The sequence below is a fragment of the Oncorhynchus gorbuscha genome, linkage group LG15 (assembly GCF_021184085.1).
Source record: "Oncorhynchus gorbuscha isolate QuinsamMale2020 ecotype Even-year linkage group LG15, OgorEven_v1.0, whole genome shotgun sequence".
NCBI lineage: Eukaryota > Metazoa > Chordata > Actinopteri > Salmoniformes > Salmonidae > Oncorhynchus > Oncorhynchus gorbuscha.
Window position 1 is genome coordinate 38,607,084 of NC_060187.1, and position 22,007 is coordinate 38,629,090.

The following is a 22,007-nucleotide window of genomic DNA, read 5'->3' on the forward strand; positions in this document are numbered from 1 at the left end:
GGTCCATGTTCAGTGTGGTGACCACAATGATACCAAACAGCACAGTGCCTACTTCACTCTGGTCCATGTTCAGTGTGGTGCAACACAATGATACCAAACAGCACAGTGACCACTTTACTCTGGTCCATGTTCAGTGTGGTGCACACAATGATACCAAACAGCACAGTGACCACTTTACTCTGGTCCATGTTCAGTGTGGTGCACACAATGATACCAAACAACACAGTGACCACTTTACTCTGGTCCATGTTCAGTGTGGTGACCACAATGATACCAAACAGCACAGTGACCACTTTACTCTGGTCCATGTTCAGTGTGGTGCACACAATGATACCAACCAGCACAGTGACCACTTTACTCTGGTCCATGTTCAGTGTGGTGACCACAATGATACCAAACAGCACAGTGACCACTTTACTCTGGTCCATGTTCAGTGTGGTGACCATAATGATACCAAACAGCACAGTGACTACTTTACTCTGGTCCATGTTCAGTGTGGTGACCACAATGATACCAAACAGCACAGTGACTACTTTACTCTGGTCCATGTTCAGTGTGGTGCACACAATGATACCAAACAGCACAGTGACTACTTTACTCTGGTCCATGTTCAGTGTGGTGACCACAATGATACCAAACAGCACAGTGACTACTTTACTCTGGTCCATGTTCAGTGTGGTGACCACAATGATACCAAACAGCACAGTGACCACTTTTCTCTTGTCCATGTTCAGTGTGGTGCACACAATGATACCAAACAGCACAGTGACCACTTTTCTCTGGTCCATGTTCAGTGTGGTGACCACAATGATACCAAACAGCACAGTGACTACTTTACTCTGGTCCATGTTCAGTGTGGTGACCACAATGATACCAAACAGCACAGTGACCACTTTACTCTGGTCCATGTTCAGTGTGGTGACCACAATGATACCAAACAGCACAGTGACCACTTTTCTCCATTTAAATAGGCTGATGTGTCCAGGCCATTTTAGAATATCTTTGTAGAATAAGCAATAATTAATCTCTTTTCACAGGTTCTTTGCTTTATTCTGTGACATACCAAAGGCATGCAAGTATACATGATAAAAATATATTTTAATTTAATCACTTTTCAGGAGGAATGAAGTATTATTTCAATGAGCTGTAAGGGTACCAACAAATTTGAGCACATCTGTATATACAGTTGAAGTCGGAAGTTTACATACACTTAGGTTGGAGTCATTAAAACTAGTTTTTCAACCACTCCACAAATGTCTTGTGAACAAACTATAGTTTTGGCAAGTCGGTTAGGACATCTACTTTGTGCATGACACAATAATTCACTATATCACAATTCCAGGGGGTCAGAAGTTTACATACACTAAGTTGACTGTGCCTTTAAACAGCTAGGAAAATTCCAGAAAATGATGTCATGGCTTTAGAAGCTTCTGATAGGCTAATTGACATCATTTAAGTCAATTGGAGGTGTACCTGTGGATGCATTTCAAGGCCTCTCTTCAAACTCAGTGCCTCTTTGCTTGACATCATGGTCAAATCAAAAGAAATCAGCTAAGACCTCAGAAAAGAAATTGTAGACAGTCTGGTTCATCTTTGGGAGCAATTTCCAAACACCTGAAGGTACCACGTTCATCTGTACAAACAATAGTACGCAAGTATAAACACCATGGGACCACGCAGCCGTCATACCACTCAGGAAAGAGACACATTCTGTCTCTTAGAGATGAACGTACTTTGGTGCGAAAAGTGCAAATCAATCCCACAACAACAGCAAAGGACCTTGTGAAGATGCTGGAGGAAACAGGTACAAAAGCTCAGTAAAACGAGTCCTATATCGACATAACCTGAATGGCTGCTCAGCAAGGAAGAAGCCGCTGCTCCAAAACCGCCATAAAAAAAGCCAGACTGTGGTTTGCAACCGCACATGGGGACAAAGATCATACTTTTGAGAGAAATGTCCTCTGGTCTGATGAAACAAAAATAGAACTGTTTGGCCATAATGACCATCATTATGTTTGGAGGAAAAAGGGGGAGGCTTGCAAGCCGAAGAACACCATCCCAACCGTGAAGCAAGGGGGTGGCAGCATCATGTTGTGGGGGTGTGACGGGCTGGTGCACTTCACAAAATGAATGGCATCATGAGGAAGGACAATTATGTGGATATATTGAAGCAACATCTCAAGACATCAGAAGTTAAAGCTTGGCCGCAAATGGGTCTTCCAAATGAACATTGACCGCAAGCATACTTCCAAAGTTGTGGCAAAATGGCTAAAAGACAACAAAGTCAAGGTATTGGAGTTGCCTTCACAAAGCTCTGACCTCAATCCTATAGACAATTTGTGGGCAGAACTGAAAAGGTGTGTGCAAGCAAGGAGGCCTACAAACCTGACTCAGTTACACCAGCTCTGTCAGGAGGAATGGGCCAAAATTCACCCAACTTATTGTGGGAAGCTTGTGGAAGGCTACCTGAAACGTTTGACCCAAGTTAAACAATTTAAAGGCAGTGCTACCAAATACTAATTGAGTGTATGTGAACTTCTGACCCACTGGGAATGTGATGAAAGAAATAAAAGCTGAAATAAATCTCTTCTCTACTATTATTCTGACATTTCACATTCTTAAAATAAAGTGGTGATCCTAACTGACCTAAGAAAGGGAATTGTTACCAGGATTAAATGTCAGGAATTGTGAAAAACTGAGTTTAAATGTATTTGGCTAAGGTGTATGTAAACCTCCGACTTCAACTGTCATAGCCATCAGTGACTGACTATGTGGCGTGCTATGTTGATGATGATGTTGATACACTAACTGCTGTGTGGAGGCGTTGCGGACAGAGGAGGGTTGGTTGGTTAAGTGTGCGGTCCCTCTCTCCTCAGAACGGCTCCGATTCTCTCCCCCCCCAGGGCGCGTCCTCCAGCCTGGTGGTGAAGTTTGCCGACACCGACAAGGAGCGCACCATCCGCCGCATGCAGCAGATGGTGGGCCAGTTTGGCATCTTTAACCCAGCCATCGCCCTTCCCTTCAGCACCTACAGTACCTACGCACATGCAGTGAGTTAACTAGCACAACCCCCAACCCTCCGTACCCCTCTGACCCCACTAACACCGTCCACACACGCAGTGAGTTAACTAGCACGAGCCCCAACATTTCGTATCCCTCTTACCCCTCCCAACCCCCAACTATCTGTATCCCTCTTACCCCCCAACACCCCCGAGGGCAGAGCACCGTACACACACGGCAGACCTCAGGCTCTTTGATGAGCTCACCCAGCCCACGCTGCTTTTCCCACTGCCCTTTCGTCTCCCCGGGGCCCCGGAGCTGCACCAGGGGCCAGAGATGACTCCGAATATTCCATAGGAACCTTATCTCCACACAAACCTCTTTAGCCTGCATACAGAGTTACTGCCGTTTGAAGGGAGCTGAAATGGAATGAAGAAAAGGGTTCCGTCTGACACCGATAAATACCTAAAGTCACATCAGACTGCATAAATATACACAGTATGTATATATTTATAAAATAACGGAATTCTTAATTTATTTACTTTGCACACACGGGCAGATTTTATTTTTTATTCTCTAAATGCCAGGATTAATTGTTGAGGCTGCCCAGGTCTCGGGGGTTTATTCATTTCCCTCATTTTCTTATCACAGGCATGGTGGCCAGTATGAAAAGTGCAAATTGACCGTCCCAGAGTAATTGCGAGGCCATCTCTGTCCTCTCTCCAGTAAAACTCCTGCCTTCATTACAATTCATGAAATGCAGCCCATCCCCAGGAAATGTGGAGAAATGCTAATGTTTCAGGAGTGGTGGAGGTGGTGGTGGTCTGCTGGGAGAGCATTGTGTCCTGCTCAGGTTGTCCATGACTCTTATTTACTGTGGCAGAGCCCCACGCACCCCGTCACACACACTACACTACGCATTCAGACAACACACAGACAGCTACACACTCTGTCACCAACTCTATGCCACACAACAACATGTGTCTTGTTTTTCCAGGCACTGCTGCAGCATGACAATGAGGTGGGTACATGCCAATCCATTGCTAAAGTTTTGTGAATGGTAGTTTCTAGTCATGTTATAGATATTTGATCATTATAGTTAGTTATTAGATATTAGTTATTCATTTACAGTCATTATTAGTTATAGTTATTTGAAGTTTAAAAAAATAGTGGGATTTATGGATACAATTGGTCAAATTATATTTTTTCAAGACTACAGTGACTGATACCATTGTAAGTGAAATTCTCCATGAGATATGAATCATACTGTATATTGTAATGCTTTGAGGTTGTACAACGTTCTGTTATGAGATCATTTCAACCCTCAGGTATGTTGTAATGAATGTATAGCCTACAGCTAGTTTTGTTTTATTCCACTATATGCATTATGTCTAATGAATTCCATTACTTGTAATGTACTTTCATTTGGCACAGGAACAGTGTCATTTTTCTTCAGTGTTGGGTTTCCACTAATGCAGTTTTGATTGAATAGCAGACACAGAAACTTCGATGCTTATTGCAGCATGTGACAGACAGCCTTTGCTCTCTATTGGGTTGGAATTAACTGCAACAGAGTGATACACCTTAAATGTTTCTTTACTCTGTGAAAAACGATTATACCAAGAACAAAACCCGCAATGACACAGAATGACTATCTCAAAAGCCTCTTTATATGTACCAGTGGAGGCTGCTGAGGGGAGGACGGCTCATAATAATGGCTGGAACGGAGTCAGTGGAATGCTATCAAACACATGGAATCCACGTTTCATGTGTTTAATACCATTCCATGAATGCCATTCCAGGCATCACTTTGAGCTGTCTTCCCTTCAGCAGCCTCCACTGATATGTGCTCCTCCATCCATATGTTTACCAGTGTATATATAGCAGGGTATGGAATACAGACATCTACAGGGACGGTATATATCCACAGTACAGTAAATGGCAAATTCAAAGAGCTACTTCACAAATACAGCAGTGGATAGGATTATAGAGTTGAGCTGACAGCCCGTAAATTGGATTTTAGTCAATCCAGGAGAGAGAGGGGGGGGGTGAACACAAATTGTAGGGGTACAACACTGACAAAAATGAGAAATGTGCCGTTTTCAAGATAGACACAGCACTGTTCTGACAGACAACATCCCATTTGCAAACGTGATTTCACGAAACACAAGGAGAGAGGAAGTTATTCCCATACCATTCCAAATGGCTGATTATAGTTGTAAAGAAGCTGTGTAAAAACACGATAAAGCAGCTACCCATTATTTCCTGTGAACTGTTGCCTGTCAATACACATGGAGCATATTTGTACACAATTTGATTTGTGTCACACTTCTCTCATCTCAAGCCATGTGTATATTCCTGAGAACAGCCATTTCAGCTTGCTGTTTCTGAAATGCTTACACGCCATTTCAGTGTGGGAATGGAAGGCTTGAAAATGTGCGACACTAGAGGCACAACATCACCAAAGAATGTGTATTCGATTGAATTGGATAAAAATGAATGGTTTAAGAAAACAGTAGTTTTAACAGTGAGCTAATGGTGAAGTTGTGTGTGTGTGTGGGTGGAGATGCAGGAGGTGCATGGTCAGTGTACTCCTCACATTGACAAACATCGCCCCCTGTTGGAACTAGTGAGAATATACAGGATATAATTGATCCGATTCACCACAACCCAACCCAACACATATCAGGAAACGATCAAATCTAAAGTGTTTCACAATAAGTTCAGCTATATCATAATAAAGAAGAGCTGACAAGTGATATTGAAAGGATTTGCCCCTACTGTACCTTACCAACACCTTGAGCGATTGCATTACACAAGCAGGAACTATGCACAGCCAATAACGAGGAGGATGTCTTATATTATGCATTCATTAAAGGTCACAAATATAAGAAGATAGAAAATTGTTATTTAGGTAAGGCTACTGTATGGATCTGGACATTTCCTAGAAAATGACCTTATAAGTGGGACACCCTCCCATACCAACTGCCCAAATCTTCATCAACACACACACCAAAATGATGAAACATGAAACAAACCCTATTAAAACCCCACTAAGGAAACACGCCATAGCATGATGGTAACAAATGAAGCCCTTAAGCTCAGGCCAGGCAATTGCAGTGGACTCTATTGTCTTCAGGTTCTCTCTGCTGGAGTGCACACCAGTCTGCAGTTTCAGGCAATCTGCAGGTCCAGGACCTCAATAACTGGGGTCTTCTCTTTCACTCGCTCCATTTCCCCCTCCCTCACTCCCCCAATCTTCTCCTCCTCCTCGGTGCCCGTCCAGGACTGGCTGGAAGGGTCACATGTGACAGTGCTGAGAGTCAGCGAGTCACAGAGCAGTGCTATAGAGATAATTGCCATGTGATAGAGGTGATTGCCTGCTGGCACCAGGGGAGAATAATGCCATCAGGTTGCAATAAAGAAGCAGATGCCTGACACTAAATGGAAGCTGTAGCAACGGGCAACTTTTTCCCTGCTTCTTTTCTTCTGCCTTCGTTTCTTTTCTTTCCATTCCAGAGCGAGAAAAGGTTATGGCCATGATGATGAAGATTCAGTTCAATGCAATTTAGCTCTTTGTCTGCCTCAGACATTTTGCTAGCTACTGCCAAGGATAAATAAGAAGAAATATACTGTAGCAATGGCTTTTGAATAGTAGAAAATGACTGAATATCTCTGTCAACACTTCCAGTTGGTGGACAGAGGCTTTTTATCAGAGCCAGTTTGTATTACCCACTTCATTCCAACATAATTACATGCTTCAGCTTCCAATTTGCTGCATTTTAATTCTGAAAAAGCATCACTGAATGCCATGTTGTTATCCATGACAATCTGGCAGCTGGCATGAAGGACTGCATTATCTATGCATGTAAAGTCACAGCTATACGGAGACCTTCTGCCTCAGTCTGTTATTCTACCATCTAGGCCTGCTGCAGCTTCCATCAACTTGTATAGGCCACTGGCAAATGGGTTGCAAGGTTATTAGAGTAAGCCCAAGTCCCCAACTCCTATTGAAAGCAGGCAGAAGATCCTGAGAGGGGGACAAAAGCCACTGACTTGTGTGACAGTATGCTCTGATACAGGGGCCAATCAGATCAGAGGCCTTTTGCCCCAAACCTCCGACCCCAGTCTAAACTTAACGAGGGCATTAACACCATCTCTATCCCACACCAACCACAGCTCTCACATTCACTTCTTATCATTGTTTGTTTTCTTGGTCGTGCTTTTTAGTTCTCCTTGCCGCCCCTTTTTCCAAACCTCTAAAAGCTCAATTTATCTTTGTTCAAATGGATGATCCCCATTTGTCATGTTGATAAAATTATGCAAATGACAAAAGGAGTTAATAGATAGTGGTGGTAAGGCATGTGGCTAATGGATGAGGTGCCAGCGGCGCCCGTTTTGTGGCAGGACAGCCGCTTTTAGGTTACCTGACAGGGGCATTGAGGGAAAATAATTGGCTTTTCCTATCCAGGGACTCCATGCAAATACAGGGAGAAGTGGCATCTTCTGCCTCAGCCGCACAATATCGTCATTAACATCAGAGCTAGCTAGTTGCAAAGGCATTTGATTTCTGCTTAGCTGAGTCAGACTCGGGGTGCCAATCCACTTTTTCAACAGGGCGGAGGGCGCTGTGGGATATTAAACAGGAATGGGATTGTCCGATTGTGTCCATGTTTTTCCTCCACATACCTGCATTCCTTATCGTGAATTAGATGCCCTACAAAATAACATTGATTTCCCAGATAAACCCACTGGTCCAGAGGTTGTAAACACCTTCGTACAATGATGGATTTTCTCTGGAATTAGGCCCTCAGTATCTGAGACGGAGTGCAGAAATACTAGACGTGTGTGGGTATATCCTAGGCAGTATTGGATAGAGAATGGGTTTATCTGTGTGTTCGTGCTAAGTGGTGTCAGCCTAGTTCTTTATCACTGTGTCCAGTGTAAATGGACTGTCATTACAGGTTGCTGCTCGTGACACGCCAGTGGCACCACGGCAAGTTAAAAAGAGCCCAGCGAGCGGAGCCACAGAGATGTCACTGCCCTCCACTTTACCTTACACAACCAGAGAGGGACACACAGAGATGTCACTGCCCCTCCACTTTACCTTACACAACCAGAGAGGGACACACAGAGATGTCACTGCCCCTCCACTTTACCTTACACAACCAGAGAGGGACACACAGAGATGTCACTGCCCCTCCGCTTTACCTTACACAACCAGAGAGGGACACACAGAGAAGTCACTGCCCCTCCACTTTACCTTACACAACCAGAGAGGGACACACAGAGATGTCACTGCCCCTCCACTTTACCTTACACAACCAGAGAGGGACACACAGAGATGTCACTGCCCCTCCACTTTACCGTACACAACCAGAGAGGGACACTGCCCTCCACTTTAGAGAGGGACACACAGAGATGTCACTCACTGCCCCTCCACTTTACCTTACACAACCAGAGAGGGACACACAGAGAAGTCACTGCCCCTCCACTTTACCTTACACAACCAGAGAGGGAGCCACAGAGATGTCACTGCCCCTCCACTTTACCTTACACAACCAGAGAGGGACACACAGAGATGTCACTGCCCCTCCACTTTACCTTACACAACCAGAGAGGGAGCCACAGAGAAGTCACTGCCCCTCCACTTTACCTTACACAACCAGAGAGGGACACACAGAGAAGTCACTGCCCTCCACTTTACCTTACACAACCAGAGAGGGAGAGGTCACTGCCCCTCCACTTTACCTTACACAACCAGAGAGGGACACACAGAGATGTCACTGCCCCTCCACTTTACCTTACACAACCAGAGAGGGACACACAGAGATGTCACTGCCCCTCCACTTTACCTTACACAACCAGAGAGGGAGCCACAGAGAAGTCACTGCCCCTCCACTTTACCTTACACAACCAGAGAGGGACACACAGAGATGTCACTGCCCCTCCACTTTACCTTACACAACCAGAGAGGGAGCCACAGAGAAGTCACTGCCCCTCCACTTTACCTTACACAACCAGAGAGGGAGCCACAGAGAAGTCACTGCCCCTCCACTTTACCTTACACAACCAGAGAGGGACACACAGAGATGTCACTGCCCCTCCACTTTACCTTACACAACCAGAGAGGGACACACAGAGATGTCACTGCCCCTCCACTTTACCTTACACAACCAGAGAGGGACACACAGAGATGTCACTGCCCCTCCACTTTACCTTACACAACCAGAGAGGGAGCCACAGAGAAGTCACTGCCCCTCCACTTTACCTTACACAACCAGAGAGGGACACACAGAGAAGTCACTGCCCCTCCACTTTACCTTACACAACCAGAGAGGGACCACAGAGAAGTCACTGCCCCTCCACTTTACCTTACACAACCAGAGAGGGACACACAGAGATGTCACTGCCCCTCCACTTTACCTTACACAACCAGAGAGGGAGCCACAGAGAAGTCACTGCCCCTCCACTTTACCTTACACAACCAGATAGGGAGCCACAGAGAAGTCACTGCCCCTCCACTTTACCTTACACAACCAGATACCACAGAGAAGTCACTGCCCCTCCACTTTACCTTACACAACCAGAGAGGGAGCCACAGAGAAGTCACTGCCCCTCCACTTTACCTTACACAACCAGAGAGGGAGCCACAGAGAAGTCACTGCCCCTCCACTTTACCTTACACAACCAGAGAGGGAGCCACAGAGAAGTCACTGCCCCTCCACTTTACCTTACACAACCAGAGAGGGAGCCACAGAGAAGTCACTGCCCCTCCACTTTACCTTACACAACCAGAGAGGGACACACAGAGATGTCCCTGCCCCTCCACTTTACCTTACACAACCAGAGAGGGACACACAGAGAAGTCACTGCCCCTTCACTTTACCTTACACAACCAGAGAGGGACACACAGAGAAGTTTGACAAAGGAAGATAAATGCAATTCAATTCTGCCTCTGAACTTTCCCAGGTCCCTAGAGACAGGAATAATGTGCACATGTCAATCCGTTGATTTGAATGAGCCCAACAGACAGCTATTGAAAGATTCCTACAGCTGCTGACAGCCCTCCGACTGTGAGGAAAGACAGATTCACTAAACATAGGTTGACAGACTCCCCCCCCCCTTCCTTTCTTTTATTCCGCTCTACTTTCCATGCACTATACACCCATCAACCCCATCTATACCTCCCTCTAGAACTTTCCTATGCTACTCTCTCTCCATCTCCCCCCCACCTCTCTCTCTCGCTCCGTCTCTTCCTCATACTTTCTTCAGTCACTTTTCTCTCTCTCATCTCTCGCTTTATTCTAATTCTCACTCACCGCCCATCCCTCATTTCGATCCCTTCTCCCTCCCTCTATACTAACCTCTCTCCCTCTCTCTCCCCCCTCCTGTTCCCCCAGCTCATGCAGCAGCAGGCAGCCATCATGGCAGCGAGCCACGGGGGCTACCTGACGCCCAGCATGGCCTTCCCCGCCACCCAACTCCACCAGATGGGGGCACTCAGCATCAACGGCCTCCCACCCAACTCCATGACCCCGGTGTCTGGGGAGTTCCACCAGGCACTGGGTAAGCAATGCGTTTCATTCCCTTTGGGTGAGTGGGTGTAAGTGTGTGTGTGTGTGTTTATGTGTGTGGGTGGGTGGAGTTTGGGAGATGGGGGGGAGGAATAGGGAAGAGAGAACTGCCTACTGATAATGCCTGCCTACTGATAATCCAAAATTATTCCGTTGGAGAAAAAAAGAAAATAAAAAAACATTTGATGTGATTTGCATATTGATGTTGCAGATATATTTTGGTGAATCGAATCGGGAGCATAATAGATACGTTTACAGGTACAGGCACTCATTTCTCCTCCGTCTTTTGACCTTGTGCTTTGAAACACTTACACAGGATCTGCATGCACTTCCCTCAGTTTTCCATTACAAACGGCCCCATCATTCTATACAGACACATTACAGGGAGCGCAGCAGAGGACTTTGAGATAGCTACCGCATAACATTAGCTTATTCAGCAATATTTCATTTTTTGTGAAACTGAGGAACCCACAAGATCCTCGCTCACAAAGCATGCATCAAAATGAATAATACAAATTCTAAGTCTTTGTTGTGTTTATTTGTATATTTCCCCTGACATTGCAGTATAGTGAGTTTGGTAACTGTATAACATTAGAACTGTATAGCTGTGAGGGAATCAACAGTCAAGACTACGCATCTGTCTGACATGACCCATTTTAAAGCACATTTACGTTCTACTCTGAAAATCTCTATCACAGGTTAGAATGGGTTCTGTCAGTGACCATCTCTCTCTCTCTCTCATGACTGAGTGCATGCATGTATATCTGATGGAACATGCCAATATGCACATGCTGTGTACTGTATATATGCACTAAGTTAAGCATGGTAGTGGTGGAGGCTGGAGAGGAGCTATTTGTCAAATATTTACAGTGACATTTTTTTTAAATGCAAAGTGGGCACTTTTTTTTACACAGGTAATCAATCAAAGGCAGTGACTAAAAGTTTAGCTGCGGTGCTTCTTCTTCGTTGGTAATACAGGACAGAATTCCACTGCATTGTATGTGTTGTGTTCAGTATTTACACTGAAGCGTGACTGCAGTACAGTGCTCCTCTGACGAAAGACCAAGAGACAGGATCCCCACATGCACTTCATATGCACACATTGTATGCACTATGTATGCAGCGAATACATAATACTGACTTGAAATGTACATAAGTGCATCACTAATACTGAGCCATATCAGATATTCATTTCATATACATTTAACCTTTTCAAAGGGCTTCATAATACTGCACCACCTTGTTCGAAGAGAGCAATCCACTATGTTATAATCATAAGAAAAATAGGCTATTGCAGGGGGGCTGGAATCAATGGCTTATCAATCTGCAATGCAAGGAGCTTAATGAACTGGCCTTTGGTATTGAAAAGAGCTCACCATGGTGTGTGTTCCCTCTCAGAAATCCGAGAAGCGCCGAAATATGTCTAGCATTTGACACGCTTCTGTGTAAGCTACAGTCTGCTGATTACTTGTATTATTGAATCCAATGCATTATTAATCACTGCAAGAGAGAGGATTTCCAAGGACTACAATAAATATGAAAGGAATTCTGATTCCATTCATTGGAGTCTGTGCTGATTGGCAGCAGACTGGTGTATGTAGGCAACAGCCTCCCCTTTCACATGTCGACTGGTGCCATGACTTATTTAAAGTTCATTGAAGGAGCATATAACATTACTGGCAAGGCTGTCTGTTTAAGGGGGCTGAGAGCCACTTAGAGACTTTGAGACTCATGCAGTGAATAAGTGGAATAATTCATTGTAATGTTAGAGGCATGCTTTCATGTTCTTTACTGATGCTGGCCCACAAAGTTGTCTCACCGACTCTCCATATCTTGACACAATGCATTGCCATTATACTTAGATTTGTCCCAAAAAATTCAGCAGTGCCAAATATGCGGCTTAGACATCAAATATAGAAAAGTTTTAGCCTCTATGTTCATAACCTTAGCCTAAATCTCCCGAAGAAGTCCATTGGATGATGACAGGCGCCTCGCTAAGTCCCACAATGAATCACCTCTGCGCACGCCTGCCTATCACAACATAACGCTTGTGCACCACAGCAGAAAAAGTGTAAAGCGCCAGAAATGTTAAGGGGTGCTTTCTGAAAACAATGAAACACCCATTTGATCACCAGATGTAAAGCATTTCAGCTTGATGGCGTATAAGCAGCCTGCCAGATGGTTGACTTGATTAGAGCATGTATCCTTACAATGATGCATGATGATGCTTTTTGACAATAATGTTCAGCAGGTGCACTTCCTGAGCTTCAAGAGAAACAAAAATGAAACAAACAAAAAATGCCGATCCCAGGGGGATAGATATGGGGAGGGGAACGGCAGTCCTTTGTTAGGTCGATCACATGACCAGGAAGTGTGTAATCAAAATCACATAATGTTACGTTCCATAGCGCTGCTCTACATGGGCTGAATACATCCATTACATACATATAGGGCCCTGCCTAACCACACTCCCATTCAATTCAGCCCTGATTGTGTCATTGATGGAAGTGGGTTTGGATTGGGTGTCAAAAACATGATGCAGGACAATTCCAGAGTGACTAATGCCACAGTTGAAGCAAATGAGCTGTTTGACATAGTGTTTGTGACCCCCAGAAGGGCTCTGAGCAGCACCACGCCTCAGTGGGAACGCCTGCCTGCCTGGGCTCAGGGCGGCCTCACCTTGGGTAGCTGTGTGTCACGTTCGCCATGGGATACCAGCTCAGACAGAATACCCCCTTTGGCACAAGCCACACTCATCCTACCAGGGTTGCTGCATACAGACCACTATATCGAATCACATTTTATACAATATGTACCATATGTAGTCTCAGCATCATCTAATAGAACTCCATTTTTGGACGTTTTAAGGACTTTACCACATTAACATGAATAACACCTTTTAATGACAAAAAGTAATTTTCAGTAGCATTAGTAGTTCTCTTGGAATCTTAATCTACACCCTTTATAACATTTTAGACCTTTCTTCATTCACGTTTGAACAACCAGAACAGTTTGAGTGCAGTTTGCCCTCCGAGTACGAACGCACCTAGTTTTTGAATCAATAAATGAAAACATCTGTTATGAATGCTTATGTCTTGCTTCGCTGAGAGACAGTCCTTGTGTTCATATTGACGGTCCTGCTCTCCAAAATGGGTCCAGTGCTCCTTGTTGATTTGAATGTATAACTATAAATACTCGTATGCTTCTTTCTCAGTGCAATCACAACCATTTTCCCAAAGAACAGACGGTAATAATGTAAATGTAATTATGCTTTCATAACATAAAACCAAGTGGAATATGTAGTATACTCACTTCATGGTATAATAACCTTAGAAAGCTGACAGGTAAAACCGAGTTGTGAAATATAAGCAATCTCTTGACCCGTAGTTTCCTATTGACCCATTCTGGAGTGCAAAACAACATGTCATTATTATGGGACAATGCATTCAGTAAACAGGCATTCAGTAAACAGGCATTCAGTAAACAGGCATACGTAAACAGGCACATGCTTGTGTGTGCATCGTAAACACGCTATGAATATGATTTTCACAATGCGAGGCTATATGTCCACTGGAGTATAAAATGAAATGTCTTGTTATGTATGGCACCGTATGGAGTACAATATTTCTCCTACTCTAGCTAGAAATACATTAGTTGAGGTCTGCTCATGTTTAAGAACATAATATTTGCGCAGCAACGGTAGTTCATGGAATGGTATGGTTGTGTGGAAAGTAATATGCAGGAAAATGGAATCAGATTCTCAGTATATTCTTCGGAATCCACTTATGCCTTAGATAGGTACTGTATCTACACACAAGTTTTCGAGCACTTTCGGCCTCTTCTCTCCCTCAGAGCTGAGTAGCATTCATTATTAAGTGCTGAAAGCAAAGCACAACTTTAGAAATGGTTTATACTTAATAATAATAATTGTTATTATTATTATTCGCCTCCCATTGCCACCTGTAGGGCCAAAACCGTTAAAGCTACCAACACCAAAATAACTTTAAAACATGCAGACTGGCACTGGCACTGATGCTTCAAAAAAATCATACATCTCAATGCATTTCAGGTGCTATAGACTTGAATGGGAAAACTTCTGGTCGCAACTAGCCTTCAACCGTTTAAGCTAGAAACGCCATTCAAACTCAAATGTGCAGACTGGTCTATAATAGTGTGCTTGCATACAGCTTTTTGATACCATGTATACTTTTTGAACTATAACCGTTTTAAGATGTGCATAAAAGCTCCATAGATTTCAAAGGCAACATTTGGATACACCACAAACTGACTCAACATAGATGGGCTTCAACACAGCTTTTTGCTTCCGTTTCTACTTCAAAAACTATAAAGCTTGTTGTATCCCCATTCATTTCAATGGTGGAACGCAGGCTTCAACATTCTAAACTGAAATCATTGCTACGACACTTTCAGAATGTATCCCCATTCATTTCAATGGTGGAACGCAGGCTTCAACATTCTAAACTGAAATCATTGCTACGACACTTTCAGAATGTATCCCCATTCATTTCAATGGTGGAACGCAGGCTTCAACATTCTAAACTGAAATCATTGCTACGACACTTTCAGAATGTATCCCCATTCATTTCAATGGTGGAACGCAGGCTTCAACATTCTAAACTGAAATCATTGCTACGACACTTTCAGAATGTATCCCCATTCATTTTGAGAGGTTAAAAACACTTGTATTATACTATTATTATTATTATTATTTAGGGAAAACCCATTGATACCAGGGTCTCATTCCCAAGGGTGCCCTGATCATAGTAATTCATTCTATGGCTTATGATGATATAGTATTCACTCTAGCCTACTAAACTAGCCCACTATATCCCACTATAACAACTATACAGATACAAACCACCCCAAAATATGTCACTATAACTAACCCAGAGCCTATGAAACCACTATTACTACCAGTACTACTACTGCAATTACTACTACTACTATTATTTTACAACCATAAATACAATTTTTCTAGTTTGAAGCTGTAGTCGCTCACATTACACTTGGACATGACTCCCTGCAGCTGTCTCTTCCATGATCCACTGGGCTCTCTCTGGCGCCAAACGTCCCCAACGAGCATCATCTCCCACCCTGTGACTTTTAGAATATTCTTTCTCTGGGCTCTTATCACACGTGCGCTACGTCTGCCTGCTGACCCTGAAGCACACGGCGGCCGCGGCCCACTGCTAAGCCTTGGAAAATGAATTTCCCTGATGATGGAGAGGCTGCATTATGGCGCGGTACAATAGAGTGCGTGTGGTCGGCCAGACTGGCTGTCTGAACCCTCAGAACGGGGAGCAGCAGTCTCCTGGGCCCCGCCAGAGAATGGGCCAGAGCTGCAGTCTAATTCATCACAGTTCTGCAGGAAACAAGCAAATGCGGGGAGCTTTAAAAAAAGGAAATGGTGCAAAAGGCACAACAGCTCTCGCCGGGACCCGGGCAATTCCCCTGGTCACAGCGGTTGGCTGCATGAGTGTCAGGCTCCCCATTGCTTAAACTGTGCTCCGAGTGCGTGGGTAGTCTCAGGCTGACATGGCTCTGTGCAGGTTTTTCTGTGCGTGAGCCACAGCCTATTTACCAAGGCATTAGCATTACTCCCAGCCATGCAGCATAGCATACCCACCGTATGTATCCATCCCTATGTGGACTTTTCTTTAGGGGCTCTTTACCGAGGCGGACAAATTGCTATGATGGCATGCCTGAGGGTTTCCGTGACAACCGGCCTTTCTGTCCAATCCCGTCTTGGCTCCAGATTGAAAGGTGGTCCCCAGGGGGCCCGTTTCTCAGCGAGGGCTGATGCTCTACCACGGAGCAGCCTTTCAAAGTAGCCATCATCCATAGTGAGATCCTCCTCAAATGGACTCATTCACATTCCGCCCAAGATTGCACACTTCCAACAAGAGGCTGGTTTAAAATTCATCGAACTAGAGAGGAGCATCCAATTCTATTCTAACCGTAAAACATCCTGCAACCATGTGTGTGTGTGTGTGTGTGTGTGTGTGTGTGTGTGTGTGTGTGTGTGTGTGTGTGTGTGTGTGTGTGTGTGTGTGTGTGTGTGTGTGTGTGTGTGTGTGTGTGTGTGTGTGTGTGTGTGTGTGTGTGTGTGTGTGTGTATGTGCTCATGGTGTGCCAAGCTATCTGATCTTTTTCATGATATATAAAGAGAGTAGGCTACCCGCGTCCACACTGAGTAAATGTTTCACTGTAATCTCCCCTATCTCGTCAGAATCTTACTGGAGTTGCATAGTGGTTTCATCATCCGGCTCGCACTCGGAGCCAGCAGGCTATCGCACAAACACTACAGACAGGCTCATTTTTCACAGGTTGACTTCCCAGTGATCCAGCGGGATGTGTCACCACCAGCGCCTGCTATGTGACAGTTTCGTGTAGGAATCCTGTCTTTGTGATGGAGAGGATGTGTAGCGAGCAAAAGTGTGTGTGTGTGTGTGTGTGTGTGTGTGTGTGTGTGTGTGTGTGTGTGTGTGTGTGTGTGTGTGTGTGTGTGTGTGTGTGTGTGTGTGTGTGTGTGTGTGTGTGTGTGTGTGTGTGTGTGTGTGTGTGTGTGTGTGTGTGTGTGTGTGTGTGTGTGTGTTCGATAGTCTGTAAAAGTAGAAATGTCCTTGTCTCGGCAGGTCTTAGCTCTCCACCAGCCAACATCACCACTCCCAGCATCGTCACTCCCATCGTCAACGGCTTCACGGGCATCCCCCACCATCAGCCCAACGGACATCCCGCCGTGGAGACCATGTACAGCAACGGCCTGCCGTCCTATTCCACCCAGAGCCCCACCGCCGCAGACACCCTCCAGCAAGCCTTCACCGGAGTACAGCAATACACAGGTAGGCCTTATGTACACACTGAGATAAGACCTCAAGGCTCAAACCAAACTGAGGTGCAGTAAATTCATATGATGCATTTTTGTAGTATGGTAATGAAACCCTACACTACTTTCTTACAACACATGTGCTACTTTATCTCTACTAGTTAACATTATGTAAGGGATAATCAACGAGGGGCTATGTGTTCTATGTGAAAATAATGAACGACGTGTTCTACGACGCGTTAGGTAGTTGATTATCCCTTTTATACCACGGCTATAATGTAACACATTTGCCACTAGGAATGTGTTCATTTGCCTGTAGAAATGTGTTCAACATCTACTGAAGTAGCTAGCAAGTTTAATAGATAGCTAGAGTAGTTGCCGTGGTAGCAAAACAAACAGACTCGCTAGTTTAGCTAACCAAACCACAGATAGGTCAATGAGCTTTAGTTGTAAAAAATCTTTGACCAAAACATCAGTTCTAGCTTGCTATTATGAAAATCGAATTCAACAATGCCAATAATGTTTTCAATTTGGCTCAAACAAAACATGTAAGAATGAATTAGAGCCATTGAATTCTACCATGCTGTTCATTATAGGGAAATAATGCACACTCTAGAATGCCCTTCAAGCCAATCAGAAACTAGTATTCAACAATGTCATGGTGTAATTAAGCAAAAGGCACAAGGGGGCGTAGTATTAGGGCCAATATACCATGGCTAACGGCTGTTCTTATGCACTACCCAACGCAAACCCTGAGGTGCTTTATTGCTATTATAAACTGGTTACCAACATAATTAGAGCAGTAAAAATAAATGTTTTGTCATACCTGCGGAATACGGTTATAGATACAGCCAATCAGCATTCAGGGCTCGAACCACCCAGTTTATAATGCAGATTATACCATGGAATTGTTTAATACTTGTTTCTGATTGTTGTGAAGGGAATACTAGGGCGCTCATTATTTCCTTATAAGGCATGGTATATTTGCACGGAAGAATTCAGGGGCTATAATTCATTCTTACATGTTCTATGTGTGTGCTGCTTTTGAAAGCAAAAGTCGAACTGAAAACATTATTGGTATTGTTAAATTTGATTTTCATAATGGCAAACTGATGGTTTGGTGAGCTAAACTAGTAAGAGTTTGTTTGGTTACCACGGCAACTACTGTAGCTATCTAGTGAACTTGCTCGCTACTTCAGTGGATGTTGAACAACACATTTCTAGCGTGTATGTCACGACTTCCGCCGAGGTTGGCTCTCCTGCCCGTTCAGGCGGTGCTCGGCGGTCGTCGTCACCGTCCTATTAGCCACTACCGATCCCTTTTCGGTTATCTGTTGGTTTTGTCTGATTGTTTTCACCTGTGTGTTAGTTCATTAGTATCTGTATATAATGTAGGTTGTCCCGCCCTTGTTTTGTGCGGGATTGTTTGTTTTTGTCATTTCGTTTCGGCTGTCGGTGTTTTTGTGTTTTATTTCTCCGGTTTGTCTGTTATTCCTGTTTTGGATATTTTCACCCTGTTTGTATTTTGGGTTGTCCGTGTTTATTTTTGTTCACCGGAGAATAAACCTCTATTCACTATTTGCTCTCTGCGCCTGATTCCACCCACCTTGACTAGTCGTGACAGTGTAGTGCAACACACCTTCCACGTAGTTCATCATTTCCCATAGAACGCATAGCCCCTCGTTGATTATCCCTTACATGCTACATTTAAGTGATAATGCCAGAGAAACCGGTGTTTGGAGGATATATTGCACGGTCTTTGGAGGCATTATCACTTTTATACAACGGCTTACTTACATCTTCAGATAATGATTGACATATTCTCATAAAAAACATGACATGTCTATGGACCCAGTCGTTGTTCTGTATCTATGGACCCAGTCGTCAGTCTTGTTGTTCTGTGTCTATGGACCCAGTCGTTCAGTCTTGTTGTTCTGTATCTATGGACCCAGTCGGTCAGTCTTGTTGTTCTGTGTCTATGGACCCAGTCGTTCAGTCTTGTTGTTCTGTATCTATGGACCCAGTCATTAAGTCATGTTCTGTATCTATGGACCCAGTCGGTCAGTCTTGTTGTTCTGTATCTATGGACCCAGTCGGTCAGTCTTATTGTTCTGTATCTATGGACCCAGTTGTTCAGTCTTGTTGTTCTGTATATATGGACCCAGTCGTTCAGTCTTGCTGTTCTGTATCTATGGACCCAGTCGTTCAGTCTTGTTGTTCTGTATCTATGGACCCAGTCGGTCAGTCTTGTTGTTCCGTATCTATGGACCCAGTCGGTCAGTCTTGTTGTTCTGTATCTATGGACCCAGTCGGTCAGTCTTGTTGTTCTGTATCTATGGACCCAGTCGTTCAGTCTTGTTGTTCTGTATATGGACCCAGTCGGTCAGTCTTGTTGTTCCGTATCTATGGACCCAGTCGTTCAGTCTTGCTGTTCTGTATCTATGGACCCAGTCGTTCAGTCTTGCTGTTCTGTATCTATGGACCCAGTCGTTCAGTCTTGTTGTTCTGTATCTATGGACCCAGTCGGTCAGTCTTGTTGTTCCGTATCTATGGACCCAGTCGGTCAGTCTTGTTGTTCTGTATCTATGGACCCAGTCGGTCAGTCTTGTTGTTCTGTATCTATGGACCCAGTCGTTCAGTCTTGTTGTTCTGTATCTATGGACCCAGTCGGTCAGTCTTGTTGTTCTGTATCTATGGACCCAGTTGTTTGTTCTTAATGCAATACTGGCAGGCAACATCCTGCCAGCCAACTACGGCTAATTTACAGTCACATCAAACAGTGCAGCCAGAATAACAGCAAAGTAGCTGCATTTGCGTTTGTCAAAGCTGCTTTCTGGTGACATTTGGATACATCCATAACAATTATGCGCAATTTCACCTGGCATAGAAACTGTGCTCTCTTGTCAGGACACTGTTGTTCAGAGGAACTAGCCAACAACACAGCTAACGCCAATCATTTTAAACTGACGCTGGAAAGACTGCAACCTAGCTGCATTTTGTTTCATTTGGCCTGTTTTCTATTCGTATTTCTTTGTATGTATCCATAGAAATTATGCCAGCTGATTCATGATTTCGAGTGGCTGTGAAAATCTGCCTGTCTGTCTCGTCCCGACTCCAGACACTTTCATTGCTATGGGACAGCTGGAGATCGAATTTCAATATTATTGAAACAAGGTTGCAAATGTCGGAGAGACAGACAGCAAGGTTTATACAAATCTCAGCTGTTGAAAACCAATTGCTAGTCTAAAAGAAATGGGAGATAATGTCTAAATGCTGGAGATATTGGAGATCAAGTTTATAAGTCTGGCTGGGCTGATGAGACAGTGGATTGCGCAGTGAGATGGAACAGAGTAAATAGGCATTTCAACGTCATAGCTTTAGCCGGTGGTAACTTGTGGAATAGACACCCGCTGGAATGCGGTTTTAACCAATCAACATCCAGAATTATACCCACCCGTTGTATAATGAATGACAAACTGCAATACTGTAACTGAAAGCATACAGCATAACTGACCAACTATAATAAAGATGACCATAATAAAGATTGTTATGAATATTTACACAAATAGTTTGAGTATTCAGTGATGACCAAACCTACAGCAGCGCTGACATGAACCCCCTTGTTCCCCTCTGTGTTTCCCCTTCGATGTGTTGTAGCTATCTACCCAGCTGGCACACTGACTCCCATAGGCCAGACACTGCCTCAGCCATCACAGGTCATCCAGCAGCAGCAACAGAGAGAAGGTGAGGGTGAGAGAACAATATTACTAACACTCTTTTACAACTATAGTACTACACTATTATAAATAGTTAAATATTCACTGTTAATTGCTTCATTGCAATATTGTCTTTCAGATTTTGGCATGACACTTTCCTGGTAATGTTGTCTAGGTGTTATAATGCAGTGATTAAATGTTCCCCTTTTAGAAAGTGTTACACAGTACTCTAGCTGTGTGGAGGTATTATCTGGGGGGAAAGAAATGTAATCAAGCATCATCATCTTAGCATCTTTGGATGTGATGCAGTCTAGCAGGATTGACTTTAGCTTGAACCTTTTCCAAAATGTGGACAACATAGAGATTACATTTGAGCATCTAATGGTTGATTGCGTTGTGTAATCCATTGACTGGTTTCAAACACATTCATAGGTCACATCTCAATCTGCTTAGTTGATTGTCCTACACAGCATTATGATGACAACCGTGTGTAAATGTCATTTTGGTTTCACTATTTCTAAGTCATTACCAATCAGCTTTTCCTCAAAGACATATGCATTTATTATTATGTCGGCCTTTTTGTCTTGATTAAAGGTTGAGAGGTTTTGCTAGATTAGATGCTCGAATAGAGGTGTAATGCTCCCCGCTCGACATCTCCACGAAAACACATCATCAAGTCGCCACCTCAGTGATGTCATGCCGCCACACCGTGCAAAATCAAATCAAAGTTGGAAAATTCACAATTTGTATTTGTGGTGGTAAACACGGCGTTGTTATTGTTTCAAGGTACCGTTGCCGAACTCCTAACAAATGTATTTCTTTGCCACTCCATTAGTCGTCCTCCTCAGATCTGTTCCCCGGCCAAAT

General features: G+C 44.0%; 1 protein-coding gene across 11 annotated transcripts in view; it reads left to right on the forward strand.

Annotated features, from left to right (window-relative positions):
* celf5a (cugbp, Elav-like family member 5a) overlaps window positions 1-22,007 on the forward strand; it is a 279,495-nt gene that overhangs the window by 252,322 nt on the left and 5,166 nt on the right. For 2 of the 11 annotated variants that reach the window (XM_046301113.1, XM_046301114.1), the window contains exons 6-10: window positions 2,877-3,050; window positions 3,998-4,021; window positions 10,404-10,596; window positions 17,234-17,440; window positions 21,082-21,174. In XM_046301113.1, the coding sequence (XP_046157069.1) occupies window positions 2,877-3,050; window positions 3,998-4,021; window positions 10,404-10,596; window positions 17,234-17,440; window positions 21,082-21,174 (691 nt within the window). The remainder of the gene's footprint in view (window positions 1-2,876; window positions 3,051-3,997; window positions 4,022-10,403; window positions 10,597-17,233; window positions 17,441-21,081; window positions 21,175-22,007) is intronic. The other 9 variants (XM_046301117.1, XM_046301120.1, XM_046301121.1 and 6 more) reach the window with 6 other exon arrangements.